The following is a 14519-nucleotide window of genomic DNA, read 5'->3' as shown; positions in this document are numbered from 1 at the left end:
GGGGGGGGGAATCCAGCTTCTCTTAAAAAAAAAGAAAAAGGGACACTCTGGATAGGAACAAAAATAATGTCCTCAATCTAGAAGGATTTCTCCTCCACTGATCGAGGTCAGAAAAGGCGAAGTGCAGTATAATAACAGATACTACACTTTGATCAAAGCCAAAACCCTACTGTTGTTTGTTTTCTTCGGAAGGAGAGGAGCTTGGATAATGGGAAGAGAAGACGACACAACGGAGAGAGATATTTTTTGCCTGTATGCTACACAGACTCATGTTAATGGACTGTTTTATTATGTGTTGCACACCCACACGGCACAAGATAGACGCTCCCGACACACATTTACCACGATAGACGCTTTTGTTGATACATACATGCAAGGACACCACCACTCAAAATAGTATATAAAGAAACTAGCAGCGATACCCAACGTTGCCCGAGATTGAATGATGATTAACGAATGTTTCACACCCCCGTATTTTTATTGTTACTGAAATTGACGAAACCGCCCATTTTTCAATCAGATCGATTGATTGATTAGCTGGGAACCCATCGCGGTGCACATATAAGGACACAATAACACACAATAATATATAGAAATAAGCGACAGTTATACAGACATGCACATGTTTTAATTATATATATATATATAAAGCTGAATGTCTGTGTGTGTGTGTGTCTGGTCACGAATGGGCTCCTATATGGTTGACTATTTTAAAAAACTGATTACATATAATGATAGATGTATCGAGACACAGGAATGGGTATGTTTGATCTGGCAGAACGGTGGTTCATTAAAATTGTGGGGTCTTCGTTCGCGCCTGGTCCACAAAGTATGGAAATAAAAAATAAAAAAAAAACGTTTACAAGTGTTTTTGATATAGATGTACATAAAACATACATATCAAAGTATTCTTAACTTAAATAATGATGGTATTCGCACCTGGCCTCCATAGAATTGAAATAGGCACAAACTTTAATAAAGACTTTTCATATCTATCTGCGTAAGTAGATTTTGATAATTATGCTTCAGTTTGAAGAAATATGGTATAATAAAATTATGGGGTGTTCGTTCGCGCCTGACCTCCATAGAATGGAAATATGTCACAAAGTTTAACAAGGTTTTTTAATATAGATCCACAGAATATTGTGATAAGTGTTTCAGTGTGAACAGGTATGGTATAATAAATTATGGGGTTTATCTATTTTATTTTTACTTTCATCTTGATAACCTCAAATTCGAAGCTATCTCTTTACAACTCTTCCTTTTCATAACCTATCATAGTTTCATAAATCAGAGTCCATTTTCTGTAGGCTGTGTTTGAACCCAGTCAACGACGGGTACTTTTGCTAGTGTATATATATATATATATATATATTAGTGTAACCGGATATAAGAGACCCGAATATAAGAGTTTTTCTCTAGTCCCAAATTAGAACCTGTGATTATGTACAGTGTAAAACGGATGTAAGAACCCCAGATATAAGAGAGTTTTAGGGTCCTGAGAAGAAGTCTCATATCTGGGTTACACTGCAAATTGGTTAAAGGGAAATTATTCCCAACTCGCATTTAGGTAAAAATGCACGTTCGTAAATAATTGAATTCATTCAAAACATCACTAAAACCAAAGCAAAACAACACACATAAGATATATATATATGTATATATATATATAGTTTAGTGGAGATGGTAATTTATAAAAACTGAAGAAAGTGCTCAATACTGTTGTAGAGCAAATATGCGTTTTATTTTTTATTACTGTAACTTTCTGTTAAGTTACATTATTGTTTCGGCTACTCGGCCGTTTTTTTGCCGTCTGTAGCGTCCTCAGACTTTTACAGAAATGTTCGCTATTTTGGGGTGGAACTTCCTCTTCCGCCCTCCTCGCAACCCCCCTGACCTCATTCACTCTTTCATCCCAAAATAGCGAACATTTCTGTAAAAGTCTAAGGACGCTACAGACGGCAAAAAAAAAACAAAAAAAAAACGGCCGAGTAGCCGAAACAATAATGTAACTTAACAGAAAGATACCGTAATAAAAAAATAAAACACACACACACACACACTTATATATATATATATATATATATATATATATATATATATATATAACGAGGGTAAGTAGAATATAGAGCAAATTCAATTCTAGAAGAGGAGACTTAATAGGATAATATAAAGCTCAACAAATTTCAATGGAGCTTATATAGGAGTAGAAAATGAATTCACAAATATTATATATTGGAAAATATAGAAGGAGTCATTTATTTAATAAGAATTTGGAGAATTACCTTTGTGTGAAGATCCCCCTTCATACCTCAACTAAATGTATGTATGTCCTTATTAAATGAAGGACTCATTCTATATTTTCAATATATAGTACAAGGTGACCCCCCAAAACGGCCCCCACAATCTAATTAGGCCCCGTTTCTTAGTGTTTTGTCTGAATGAAATGAAACTTTGGTCATAACTAGTTTATTTTATTCAAAACATCACATCAAAACACTAGGGTCTTTGGCCTTTTTTTCTCCGTTCTACAGCATATGTTCTAGATGGCCTCTGTTAAGCTTTTGTTTTGGGGGGGGGTCGCCCTGTATTTGTGAATTCATTTTCCACTCCTATTGTCTCATATATATATATATATATATATATGCCATGTAAGATACAGCATACACGGTTATATGATCACACATATCCATCCAACTATACTACAAGAAGCCTAAGAAATATGATATAGATAAATATGATCAACTCTAAAAAAGAATAAAGCACGGGAAGAAATTCACCACAAATGGAAATACGAGTAGTAATCGAGTGCTCTTACAAAACGTATCCACAACACAAAGAATCTTTCTTTACAAAGTCTACCTTATCAGCTACCCTGCTATTTTAGCAGAGTCCAAATAGTAAAGCCATGGTAGTCTAGGTAAGACAAGTAATGACAGTAGTTCTCCCCGTTTCTTTTCGTCTTGATTCAGGGGTGCATATCCCCCGGCGAGTTAAACGCGCCCCCCAGGTACAAACCTGGAAATATCTAGGACTAGTCGCGGTACATACAACACCTGGTCTTCCCAAATGGTCACCCATCTGGTACTGGTCAACCTCATCGTTGCCTAACTTCGGCGATCTGACGAGAACCAGTGTGTCAATATGATTTTTCCGTGTATCTACTTGAAGTTATACCATAGTTTTTCCAAACACCATGTATATATAAAAATACACTTAGACTTTTAAATATTTCTATGAAATCGGAGATTTGGAATAGAAAAAAAAAATTAATCTAAAAATGTGATAATTAAAAAAAAATTAAATAATAAAAGATGTACGTAAAAATAAATAATATTGTGTGTTCACGTGACTCGCCAGCGATCGCGTCCAATAAAAATAGTTATCAGATAACGTACTTGATTTTAACACCTGATAAACCCTTATCTATTTTGTAATTCAAATAATGTTTTAACTGCTGGGTTACTTCGTCAATATACTCAGATGCGATCCCCATTCTCTTCTGGAGCCGTAAAGGGGCCAGAAAGGATTTCATATACGGCGCGTTATTTGTAAATTTTATCCATTGTTTTCTACCAAACGCACCAAAATAGAAAAGTTTGCAGAAAAAGAAATACTGGATCTCAATTACTGAGTAAATCTACTAAGCTGGACGGAAGAGCTGAGATCTTGTTATAATTAATGAGATGCGACTTTACGATCGACATTAAATGACGCGGAACTTCGCTAAATGAAGTCATTTCGCTTTTACAAAAGGCCTTAGCAGCTAGACACTGCAGCGATATGTCCTTCATAGGGTTTAACAAGAGACCCCTTTCTTCTAATCTACAATGGAGACAGTATTCGTCATATTTAACCGCGCGAAAATCGAAGCCGTAATCGATTATTAAACGGAATAGATTCGGCGACACGCTTGCACTTTCGACCAAATCATGCAGCACAGTACGCCCTAATTTATCAGAGTTATTAACGTCGGCCCTGCATTCAAGAAAGAAACGTTCGACCAGATGTTCCCAACCAATTGCGCACGTATGGAGAAGACTTTTCTGGCTGAAACCACGAAGATCCAACCTTATAATACGCTTCATAGAGTAAAAAAGCCAAGATATTTTTTCTGGAAATCTCAGGTCTATATTATGTAAACACTCTATCAATGTTTTCATTAATCGGTCTACGTTAAAACCGTGAGTTCTTCGTTCCTGGACAGTCATCCGCTTTAAGCGGGTGTAAGTCTCTTCAGCAAAATCTACGAAAAGATCGAACATTTCCAATCCATATGACTTTTTAACAAAACCTTCTTGGAAGAAATGTAATAATAGTCCACTGTGAACCAGAAATTGGAAAAAGTCCCTATCTTCGAAAAGTGAAACTTCTTTAATGAAGAACCTGCATAAACGAATATAGTCCTCAGCACGCCTGACGTTCTGGGTGGCCAGGGTGTAGATAAACGCGGTATGCAAAGAGAACCCGAACATGGATTCTAAAAACAATAATGGCGGAATATCGTTTGCGTTAAAAAGATGAATGACTCCGTTTAATTTTCCCGCCGGACGTGACATTCCAAACATTGGAACTCGGAATGGTTGCAGACGCAATTGTGACGCTTCCTGCCAAAATCTCTCTGCTCTATCTAAAGCACCAGTCACTTGAAAACGACAGCTTTTCATTTCACAAGTCGTGGCGACCTCATCGTGCGTGTAACAGCTATTCTCGATCATCCTCTGCGTTAACGTATTGTCGGTATATTGTAGTGAAAAATACAAGGCATCGATGCCCACATGCGTCTTTAATCGGATATCCGTAGCCTCGAGGCCAAGCAAAAAGTCGACCACTTTTTTTATCTCATTCTTAAGGGCAAGAATCAAGCAGGTTTCGCCAAAGTGGTCTGCCAAATTGACATCTGCACCTGCCGAGACTAGGAGCTTAACGAACCTAAAACGTCGTATTGAAACCATTAAGCACGTCTGACCCGTGGAAGTCTGATGATTCACCATCGCCCCATTCCTGAGTAAAATTTTCACAATTTTAAATCTGTTCATATGGCACGCATAATAAAGCGCAGTTATTTCGCTCGATTTAAAAACAATTTCAGTATCGGCACCGTACGCCAAAAGGGTTTTGACAAGAACCTCAGATTCCCTAAGCGTAGCAACGGCGAGAGAAGTTAGATTTTCTCCACGAACGAAACCGAAGCTGTTTGGATCTGCTTTGCAGTCTTTCAATAAGTACTTGACCACCGAATGTAGTTGATTTTCGACTGCACAGAAAAGTAGCGACGATTTTTGGTGCTTAATGGCGATGATAAAACGTCTCTGTTCGAGGGGATAACGCATGAGGATGTTAATTATTTCTGTTTCTTGCTTTAATTCGATTAATTCAGCAATGTATCGGGACACGTTCCAAAGAGACATCGCGGATTCTGGAAGAAGAAAAAAAAGATGAAGATATAAATATGAAGGTATTTGCTTTGAAATAAAGACGAAAACTTATTAAAATATTATGAATTATCAGCTGATTTTATTTAGAGAATAGAAGGTCGAAGGCCGAGAAAGGGGAGAAAATAAAAATAAAAACGGAAGAGGATAAAGAGAAATGAACGGGAAGATAAAGTATGCGCGAAAGATAGTGTAGAACAAAGCGTGAAACAAACGAGGATATGAAAATAAATCGAAAGTGACAGAAGAGAAGAGAAGAAATACAAATTTTTAGACAAAAGGGAAAGAATGGAAAAAAAAACATAGGAAAAATAAAGACAAGAAAATAAAACTGTAGGAAAAATAAAGACAAGAAAAAAAAACGTAGGAAAAAAAGACAAGAAAAAAAACGTAGGAAAAAAAGACAAGAAAAAAACTGTAGGAAAAATAAAGACAAGAAAAAAAACTGTAGGAAAAATAAAGACAAGAAAAAACAACTGTAGAAAAAATAAAGACAAGAAAAAACAACTGTAGGAAAAATAAAGACAAGAAAAAAAACTGTAGGAAAAATAAAGACAAGAAAAAAAACTGTAGGAAAAATAAAGACAAGAAAAAAAACGTAGGAAAAAAAGACAAGAAAAAAAAACTGTAGGAAAAATAAAGACAAGAAAAAACAACTGTAGGAAAAATAAAGACAAGAAAAAACAACTGTAGAAAAAATAAAGACAAGAAAAAACAACTGTAGAAAAAATAAAGACAAGAAAAAACAACTGTAGAAAAAATAAAGACAAGAAAAAACAACTGTAGGAAAAATAAAGACAAGAAAAAACAACTGTAGGAAAAATAAAGACAAGAAAAAAAACTGTAGGAAAAATAAAGACAAGAAAAAAAACTGTAGGAAAAATAAAGACAAGAAAAAACAACTGTAGGAAAAATAAAGACGAGAAAAAACAACTGTAGGAAAAATAAAGACAAGAAAAAAAACTGTAGAAAAAATAAAGACAAGAAAAAAAAACTGTAGGAAAAATAAAGACAAGAAAAAAAAACTGTAGGAAAAATAAAGACAAGAAAAAACAACTGTAGGAAAAATAAAGACGAGAAAAAACAACTGTAGGAAAAATAAAGACGAGAAAAAACAACTGTAGGAAAAATAAAGACGAGAAAAAACAACTGTAGGAAAAATAAAGACAAGAAAAAACAACTGTAGGAAAAATAAAGACCAGAAAAAACAACTGTAGGAAAAATAAAGACGAGAAAAAACAACTGTAGGAAAAATAAAGACGAGAAAAAACAACTGTAGGAAAAATAAAGACGAGAAAAAACAACTGTAGGAAAAATAAAGACAAGAAAAAACAACTGTAGGAAAAATAAAGACCAGAAAAAACAACTGTAGGAAAAATAAAGACAAGAAAAAACAACTGTAGGAAAAATAAAGACAAGAAAAAACAACTGTAGGAAAAATAAAGACAAGAAAAAAAACTGTAGGAAAAATAAAGACAAGAAAAAAAACTGTAGGAAAAATAAAGACAAGAAAAAAAACTGTAGGAAAAATAAAGACAAGAAAAAACAACTGTAGGAAAAATAAAGACAAGAAAAAAAACTGTAGGAAAAATAAAGACAAGAAAAAAAACTGTAGGAAAAATAAAGACAAGAAAAAACAACTGTAGGAAAAATAAAGACAAGAAAAAACAACTGTAGGAAAAATAAAGACAAGAATAAACAACTGTAGGAAAAATAAAGACAAGAAAAAACAACTGTAGGAAAAATAAAGACAAGAAAAAACAACTGTAGGAAAAATAAAGACAAAGACAGAAAAACAAAGCTTTAGACAAAAGAAAAAAGTAAAAGTAATAAGAAAAAACAAACAAACCTTCAAGCAATAAAAAAAGAAGAAAAGACTTTTAGGCAATAAAAATCAGAAAAAACAAACATTTAGGTAACAAAAAAGAAAAACATTAGGAAAAAGAAAGAGTTTAAAAATTTAGGAGGAAAATCACCAGAAAAACAAACATTTAGGCAACAAAGAAAAACATTATGCAAAAGAAAGAGTTTAAAAATTTAAGAGAAAAATCACCAGAAAAAAAACAAATATTTAGGCAACAAAGAAAAACATTATGCAAAAGAAATAGAAGAAAAAAAGAATTTGTATGGAAAAATCAAAACTGTACACAAAAAATAGAAAATCTTGGGGAGGCTTCATGTTTTGACAAGCTCCTGGGTTTGACCTTTACTCCTTATCTGAAATGGAACATGTATATCAAGTCTGTTGCCCGGGCCGCTGGGAAAATGGTAGGATCCTTCTACCGCTCCAGAAGATATCTTATTACTGATGTAATTCTGTATCTGTATAAAAGCCAAGTACATCGAAAGATGGAGTACTGCTGCCACATCCTATCCTGCCTTGACAAAGTACAAAATAGACTTCGTGGCTTAGTAGGGGATGCCCTTTTCTCTTCCATGCAACCTCTCTCCCACAGAGGTCACGTTGCGAGCCTGACTTTGTTTTTTATCGTTATTTCCATGGTAAGTGCTCGCCCGAGCTCCAATCTCTGGTCACCCCTGTCAGTAATTTCCCCCACTCTTTATCTGTACCTAAATCAAAACGTAGATTCCATGAACAAAGCTTCTTTCTGAGAAGTGCACACTTGTGGAATTCTCTTCCATTTGCCTGTTTCCCACTTGACTCCAACTTCGAATATCTTCAAGTCCAACATAAACAAATACCTGATTAATCGCCCCCCTTAAGTAAGAAACTTGATCAAATCTCCAATACCAACTATTACTCCGATATTATCCCATTGATTACACACAATAACCCTTATCCCCGAGTGGCTTCCGGGCTTTGATAAGTGGTGATTCCCATGTAAAAAAAAATCAAATCTGTACACAAAAGACATAGAAAATCAAAACTGTACACAAAAGACACAGAAGAAATAAACAGTTATCGAATTCGAACGTCTCATCAACTAAAATTAAAAACTTATTTTTAGCGTTTTTCTGCGGTTTAATGACAATTTTTTTTTACAATTTTAGATGAATACATTAAAAAATATTACATTATTTTGCTTGCTCAGCAACCGAGAAGGCTACCATGATCGCCAGACGTTTTGCCTCCAATTCCATACTCAAACCTGCTAACCACCCCCTCCCTGACTTTCCTTTGCGGACAGACGCCACGTTAGATGACCTGAAAATCATCTGTTCTCAGGTGCATGCTATCATAAAAACGTGACACTTCAAAAGCATGTGGGTCATCTCATCCCGTCTGTGCTATTAAAAAACTGCTCCGCCGAAGTAGCTCCAGTTCTCTCCAAACTTTACAACAAATGCCTTAATGAATCTGGCTTTCCTGCCTGCTGTAAAACTGCTTCTGTGGTGTCAGTTTCCAAGAATTCTAGCGAAAGAACTAACCCATTAAATTATCGCTCCATTAGCCTCCTCCCACTTTTCGCAAAAATATTTGAGTCCATAATTAATCAAGCTCTAGTCCATCACCTTACAGATGCAAAACTTCTGACCGACCAAAAATACGGATTTAGACAAGCCCGATCCACAGCAGATATCCTAACTAATCTCTGAACGTATATACCATTCACTGGGCAAAGCAGGGGAGGGTAGAGCGGTGGCGCTAGATATATCTAAGGCTTTTGATAGGGTATGGCATGAAGTTCTTCTCAGGAAAATCAGATCATACTGTATCACTGGACGAATACTTAACATAATTAAATCCTTCTTAGGTAAGAGAAAAATTAACGGTTGTCCTCGACGGTCGTACATCTAATCAACATGATATAAATGCGGGAGTGCATCAGGGGTCTATCCTTGGACATTTATTATTCCTAATATTCAGAAATGATCTCCCCGAGACAACTGCCTCTGAGATGGGTATATATGCTGATGGCACCACGCTCTATAACAGGCACGACAAGAAAACAAATGAATATATATCTGAGGAAATGGCAGAAACAATAGATGATGACCTCCAATATGTAGTGGAATGGGGACAAAAATGGATGGTCACATTCAATGCCGCCAAGAATAAACTTGTTTCCTTCAATAATCACAAAAAACCTTCTCTACTACCAATAGCAATGGCCAAAGATTCATTATCTGAAAGTACTTCTTTTAAAATCCTCGGCCTAACGTCCACAGGAAACATGAGTTGGAACAATTACATTGAGAACATTGCCAGGACCGCTGCGAGGAAGGCAGGCTCTCTTTACCGTGCTAGAAAGCTACTAACGCCCGAAAGTATCCTGTACCTTTATAAGACACTCACAAATAGACAGGCGGGGCACACAACAAAGACACACAGACAAATAGACAGACAGCGCACACAACAAAGACACACACTAACAGACGGCCACCAACGACATAGACAAACAGAGAGAGTAAGAGGGTAAACAAACGGGTCAAGAGAGACACACAAAAAGACAGAAAAACACACGAAGAGGAAGAAAGAAAGATATACACACATAACAAATCATACAGAGAGAGACACACGCACATGCACACAGCGAGTCATACAGAGAGAGAGAGAGACACACACACACGCCCGCATCGAGTCATACACAGAGACACACGCACACAGCGATTCATATAGAGAGAGATACACGCACAAAACGATTCATATAGAGAGAGACACACGCACAAAACGATTCATATAGAGAGAGACACACGCACAAAACGATTCATATAGAGAGAGACACACGCACAAAACGATTCATATATATATATATATATAGAGAGAGAGAGAGAGACACGCACACACACAACGATTCATATATATATAGAGAGAAACACACGCACACAACGATTTATATCTGTTGCCAAGGTCGCCGGAAAAATGGTGAAATCCTTCTACCGCTCCAGAAGATATCCACTACTGATGCAATTCTCTAGAAAAGTCAAGTACGTCCAAGCATGGAATTCTGTGACTACATTTGGACAGGAGCTGCTAAAAACAGCCTATCCTCCCTTGACAGAGTACAAAATAGACTTCGTGGTTTAGTGGGGGGTGGCCTTTTCTCTTCCCTGCGACCTCTCTCCCACAGAAGAGACGTTGCGAGCCTATATTTGTTTTATCGTTATTTCGATGGTAGATCCTCGTCTGAGCTTCAATCTCTGGACCCCCCTCGCCAATTTTTCACAATAAACATCCGTCTAGCTGAAGCCCCTGTAAGAAATTTTTCCCACTCTTTATCTCTGCCTAAATCAAAACGTAGATTCCATGAACAAAGTTTCTTTCTTAGAACTGCACACCTGTGGAACACTCTACCGCTTTCCTGTTTCTATCCTGAATTCAACATGGATGTCTTCAAGTCCAACATAAACAAATTCCTGATGAACCGCCCCCTTAAGTAATGACACTTTATCAAATCTCCAATTCTTATGAATGCTGCAACACTATCCCATTGATTACTCTACACAAAATAACCCTTATCCCCGAGTGGCTCCTGGGCCTTGATAAGTGGTGACCTTCATGTAAAAAAAAATTGTTAGTAGTTGAAATTTGGTGAATTGGATCACTTAAAAGGACAGCTTATCAAGAACTTATTTAGGTGCTAATGCACTTACTGATGCGCGCTATTTTTTAAATCGTATTTCTAAGTTTAATTAAAGTTTTATGTGTTTTTTTTATTCAATTGTAAGGTTAAAGTACAGAATATGTACAAAGCACCCTCTCCTCCCCATGTTAAGAATGGCTTTTTAAATAACGTTATTATTTTAGCACGGATCAATGAGTGCATGAGTAGACAACTATCGCAGTTAGCTGGAAAGCAGACAAACAGAACAGAGTTCTACAAGCGTGCAGTTCTAAGAAATAAGCTTTGTTCATGGAATCCACGTTTAGGTTTAGGCACAGATAAAAATTTGGGGAAATTATTGATAATGGTTCGAGTTAGACGAGTGTTTCCCAGAATGTTTGTTAAGGGGGCATAGATTAGAGCTCAGACGAGCACTTGCCATCAAAATAACAATAAAGCAAAGACAGGCTCGCAACGTCTGGTCTGTGGGGAAGATGTTGGAGGAAAGAGAAAAGAGCATTCCCTATAAGGCTACAAAGTCTATTTTGAACTCTGTCAAGGCAGGATAAGGTGCTTCTAGCAGCTCCTGTCCAGATGTGGCAACAGTACATCATCGTAGGACGTACTTGTCTCTTATACAAGTAAAGAATTACATCGGCAGTGAGATATCTACTGGAACGGTAGAAGGATCCCATAATTGTTTTCAGCGAACTTGGCAACGGATTTGGTGTACGTGTTCCATTTCAGATCAAGACTTACAATGAATGGGTATCCAGAGAATATCAATACTTCGACGGATAATTCAAACTCAGTTCCGGAAATAGTCGAAGCAGTTTACAAGTTTAAACTCAATGTTTATTGTACAAAGCAGACAAATGATTACTGTGGATTAATTCCTCCGTCATCGTTTTGAAAATCAGACAAAACTAGTCGCCGACATTTGGCAGCCATTTTGGGAGCTAACCGCTTCAATATAACCGTAATATATAGATAGATGTATAGACAGATATTTGAATTTATATAAATATCTTTATTAAAGTATCAAAATAAAATTATTGAAATGAAAATAAAATTTTAAGCATTATAAAAACGTATCTAATACATAATATTCCCAAAATAGTTCAAAAATGTTTTGGAAATGTTTTCAATATTTTTTTTTTTTTTAAAGTGCGCACAAAGTGTTTTCAATAATTATTTAAAAAAAACTAATTCCAATAGTTCTCTATTAAAATTAGACCGAAAAAAACTTTTCAATGAATAATAAAAAAGAAAGAGTAAAAAAAAAAAAAAAAAACTAATAAAAAGTGTAAATGCACAGAGGACATTTTCAGGACATTTCTTTAGTACGTCTTTAGCCGGTAAAAATAACTTCTTAGGGTAAACAAAAAAGAAGAAAAAAAAACGAACTTCAGACGTAAATTGACTTAAATCCTCTTGTACGTTTGCGTATATACATATATATGATGATAATTGCGACGTCTTGTCAGACGAGTGCCACTCCCTCAGACATTTAAAATCCATGAGCCCAAATGCCTGAGGGAGTATCTATACAAAAATGATGTTACAGAGTCTTAGCTTTGTACGATAGCTAAGTCTCTCTCTCGGTTCAAAATGTTGAGATCCAGCAACAAGCAAGAGCAAGATAGCCAGCAACAAATTAAACTGCAGACCAGCTTAATGCGGGTACTGGTCTTCCGCTTTATGGTTTCTTGAATCAGAGATTTGCTTCTCCTAGAAAGGTTGCCTTCACCACAGCTTACGGGAGCCCTCTCTACCCGAATACACATAGACACACACACAAATATACACGGTGCTAGTTGGCCGTTGACCCAGAAAAAGAGTTCATTTGCCCTTTAGAAGGTCTTGTTTTAATCCTTCAGGGAGACTAGCCGCCCTCCTCACCAAACAAGTCTGGTGGTGGAACCAGTTTAGTCGCCGGTGACCCGACCATGAGGCAGGTAGTACTGGGTTACATGGTACCAGTAGCATATGACATGACCTGACATACATATATATACACACAGATGCATACATACACACACATTTATACATTAACATTAGTTCGGTTTTAGCTATTTTATATCTAACTGAAGATAGCTCAAACGGTAACGATTAAGGCCGGAACGGAAGTGTTTTGGTTTCGATTCTAGCTGATAATAACTAAGTTTTTGTTTTTATTTACCTTTGAAATCGCTACTATATTATTGGTACAATATAATAATAAATAGAGAATTGGGTCTATGATAGATGTGAAATCTGAAAAAATTAAAATAACATACTTAAGCGTATTTTACGACCGAGAAACGCCAAGCGTTTTGCTAGTACTAAGTAACTTTTAAGTCGAAATGGTTCCGCATTTAATGATAATAACATTGGAGATTATGCACTTTTGATACCGCGCTATTTTTATATATATATTTTTTTTCGTTTAAATTAAAGTTTCATGATATCTTTTTTTTTTTTTTTTTTTTTTTGGTACTAGTGCACTTATTGATCCGTGCTGAAATAAGAACGTTATTATTTAAAACTTAATTTTAACATGGGGAAGGGAGGGTATTTTGTAATTTTACAATTTGATAAACATATAATAGAACTTTAATTAAAGTTGAAAATTTTATTTTAAAAAATAGCGCGGGCCAATAAGTGCACTACCACCTTTTTTTTTTTTTTTATTAAATTATAATCACAGAATAGTTACAAAACACCTTCCCCTCTCTATGTTAAGAATGGCTTTCTAAATGATTATTTCAGCACGGTATCAAAAGTGAACAAGTACCAAACAGTTATGTTTTTTCCCTTTAAACTCACTATTTATCGGAGCAAGAGTATAAAAATGTCAATGTTATTTAACAAAAATAGTACCTTGCAGTAACTATATCAATATGAAGTTTCGGTGCTACTGCAGAGAGTGATCTGCGCTATTTTTTTAAATCGTATTTTCAAGTTTAAAGTTTTATATGTTTTTTTATTCCATTGTAAGGTTGAAGTATAGAATATGTACAAAACACCCTCCCCTCCCCATGTTAAGAATGGCTTTTTAAATAATAACGTTATTATTTACGTCCGGATTACTCTCTGCACTAGTACGGAAGTTTGAATATGAAAAAATAATGTGCTTATGTAGAGAAGTTACCGTTATCATTTAAAAAAGCCATTCTTAACATGAGGAGGGAAGGGTGTTTTGTACCTATTCTATGCTTCAACCTTACAATTGAATAAAAAAAAACACATCAGAAAACTTTAATTAAACTTAGAAATACGATTTAAAAAATAGCGCGGACCACTCTCTGCACTAGCACCGTCTTATCATTTTACGAGTTATTTTTACAAACATTTAAAGAAGAGGAAATGCTCATGAACTAACTACCAAATATACGTAAAAAATACGTTTTATTTGGATGAGAAAACGATCTTAAAAATGCATTTGATTTACCTGTAATGATGTCACGTCTAGTTCAGGGCGGAAAAAAAAACAATTATTCCGTGGTTTCGTTTTTGAAGAATTGCAAATGCCCACTTTTATGTTTATTGATATAACTTTTGGCGATATCATCACAGTCCCGCACAAAATAAAACG

The 14519-nt window shown here is 35.6% G+C and overlaps 1 protein-coding gene across 1 annotated transcript; it reads right to left on the bottom strand.

The window, feature by feature from the left end:
* Positions 1-3046: 3046 nt before the first annotated feature.
* LOC145246473 (uncharacterized) lies at positions 3047-14486 on the bottom strand. Its single transcript, XM_080108091.1, has 2 exons — positions 14376-14486; positions 3047-5419 (listed from the first exon to the last, which is right to left on the bottom strand). The coding sequence occupies exon 2, from the start codon at positions 5409-5411 to the stop codon at positions 3624-3626; it is 1788 nt and encodes a 595-aa protein (XP_079964217.1). The 5' UTR covers positions 5412-5419; positions 14376-14486; the 3' UTR covers positions 3047-3623.
* Positions 14487-14519: the final 33 nt, after the last annotated feature.

Source organism: Euprymna scolopes, chromosome 24 (assembly GCF_053919585.1).
Source record: "Euprymna scolopes isolate OS-2025 chromosome 24, ASM5391958v1, whole genome shotgun sequence".
NCBI classification, from domain to species: Eukaryota; Metazoa; Mollusca; class Cephalopoda; order Sepiida; family Sepiolidae; genus Euprymna; species Euprymna scolopes.
This window is presented reverse-complemented; position numbering and strand designations above follow the sequence as displayed.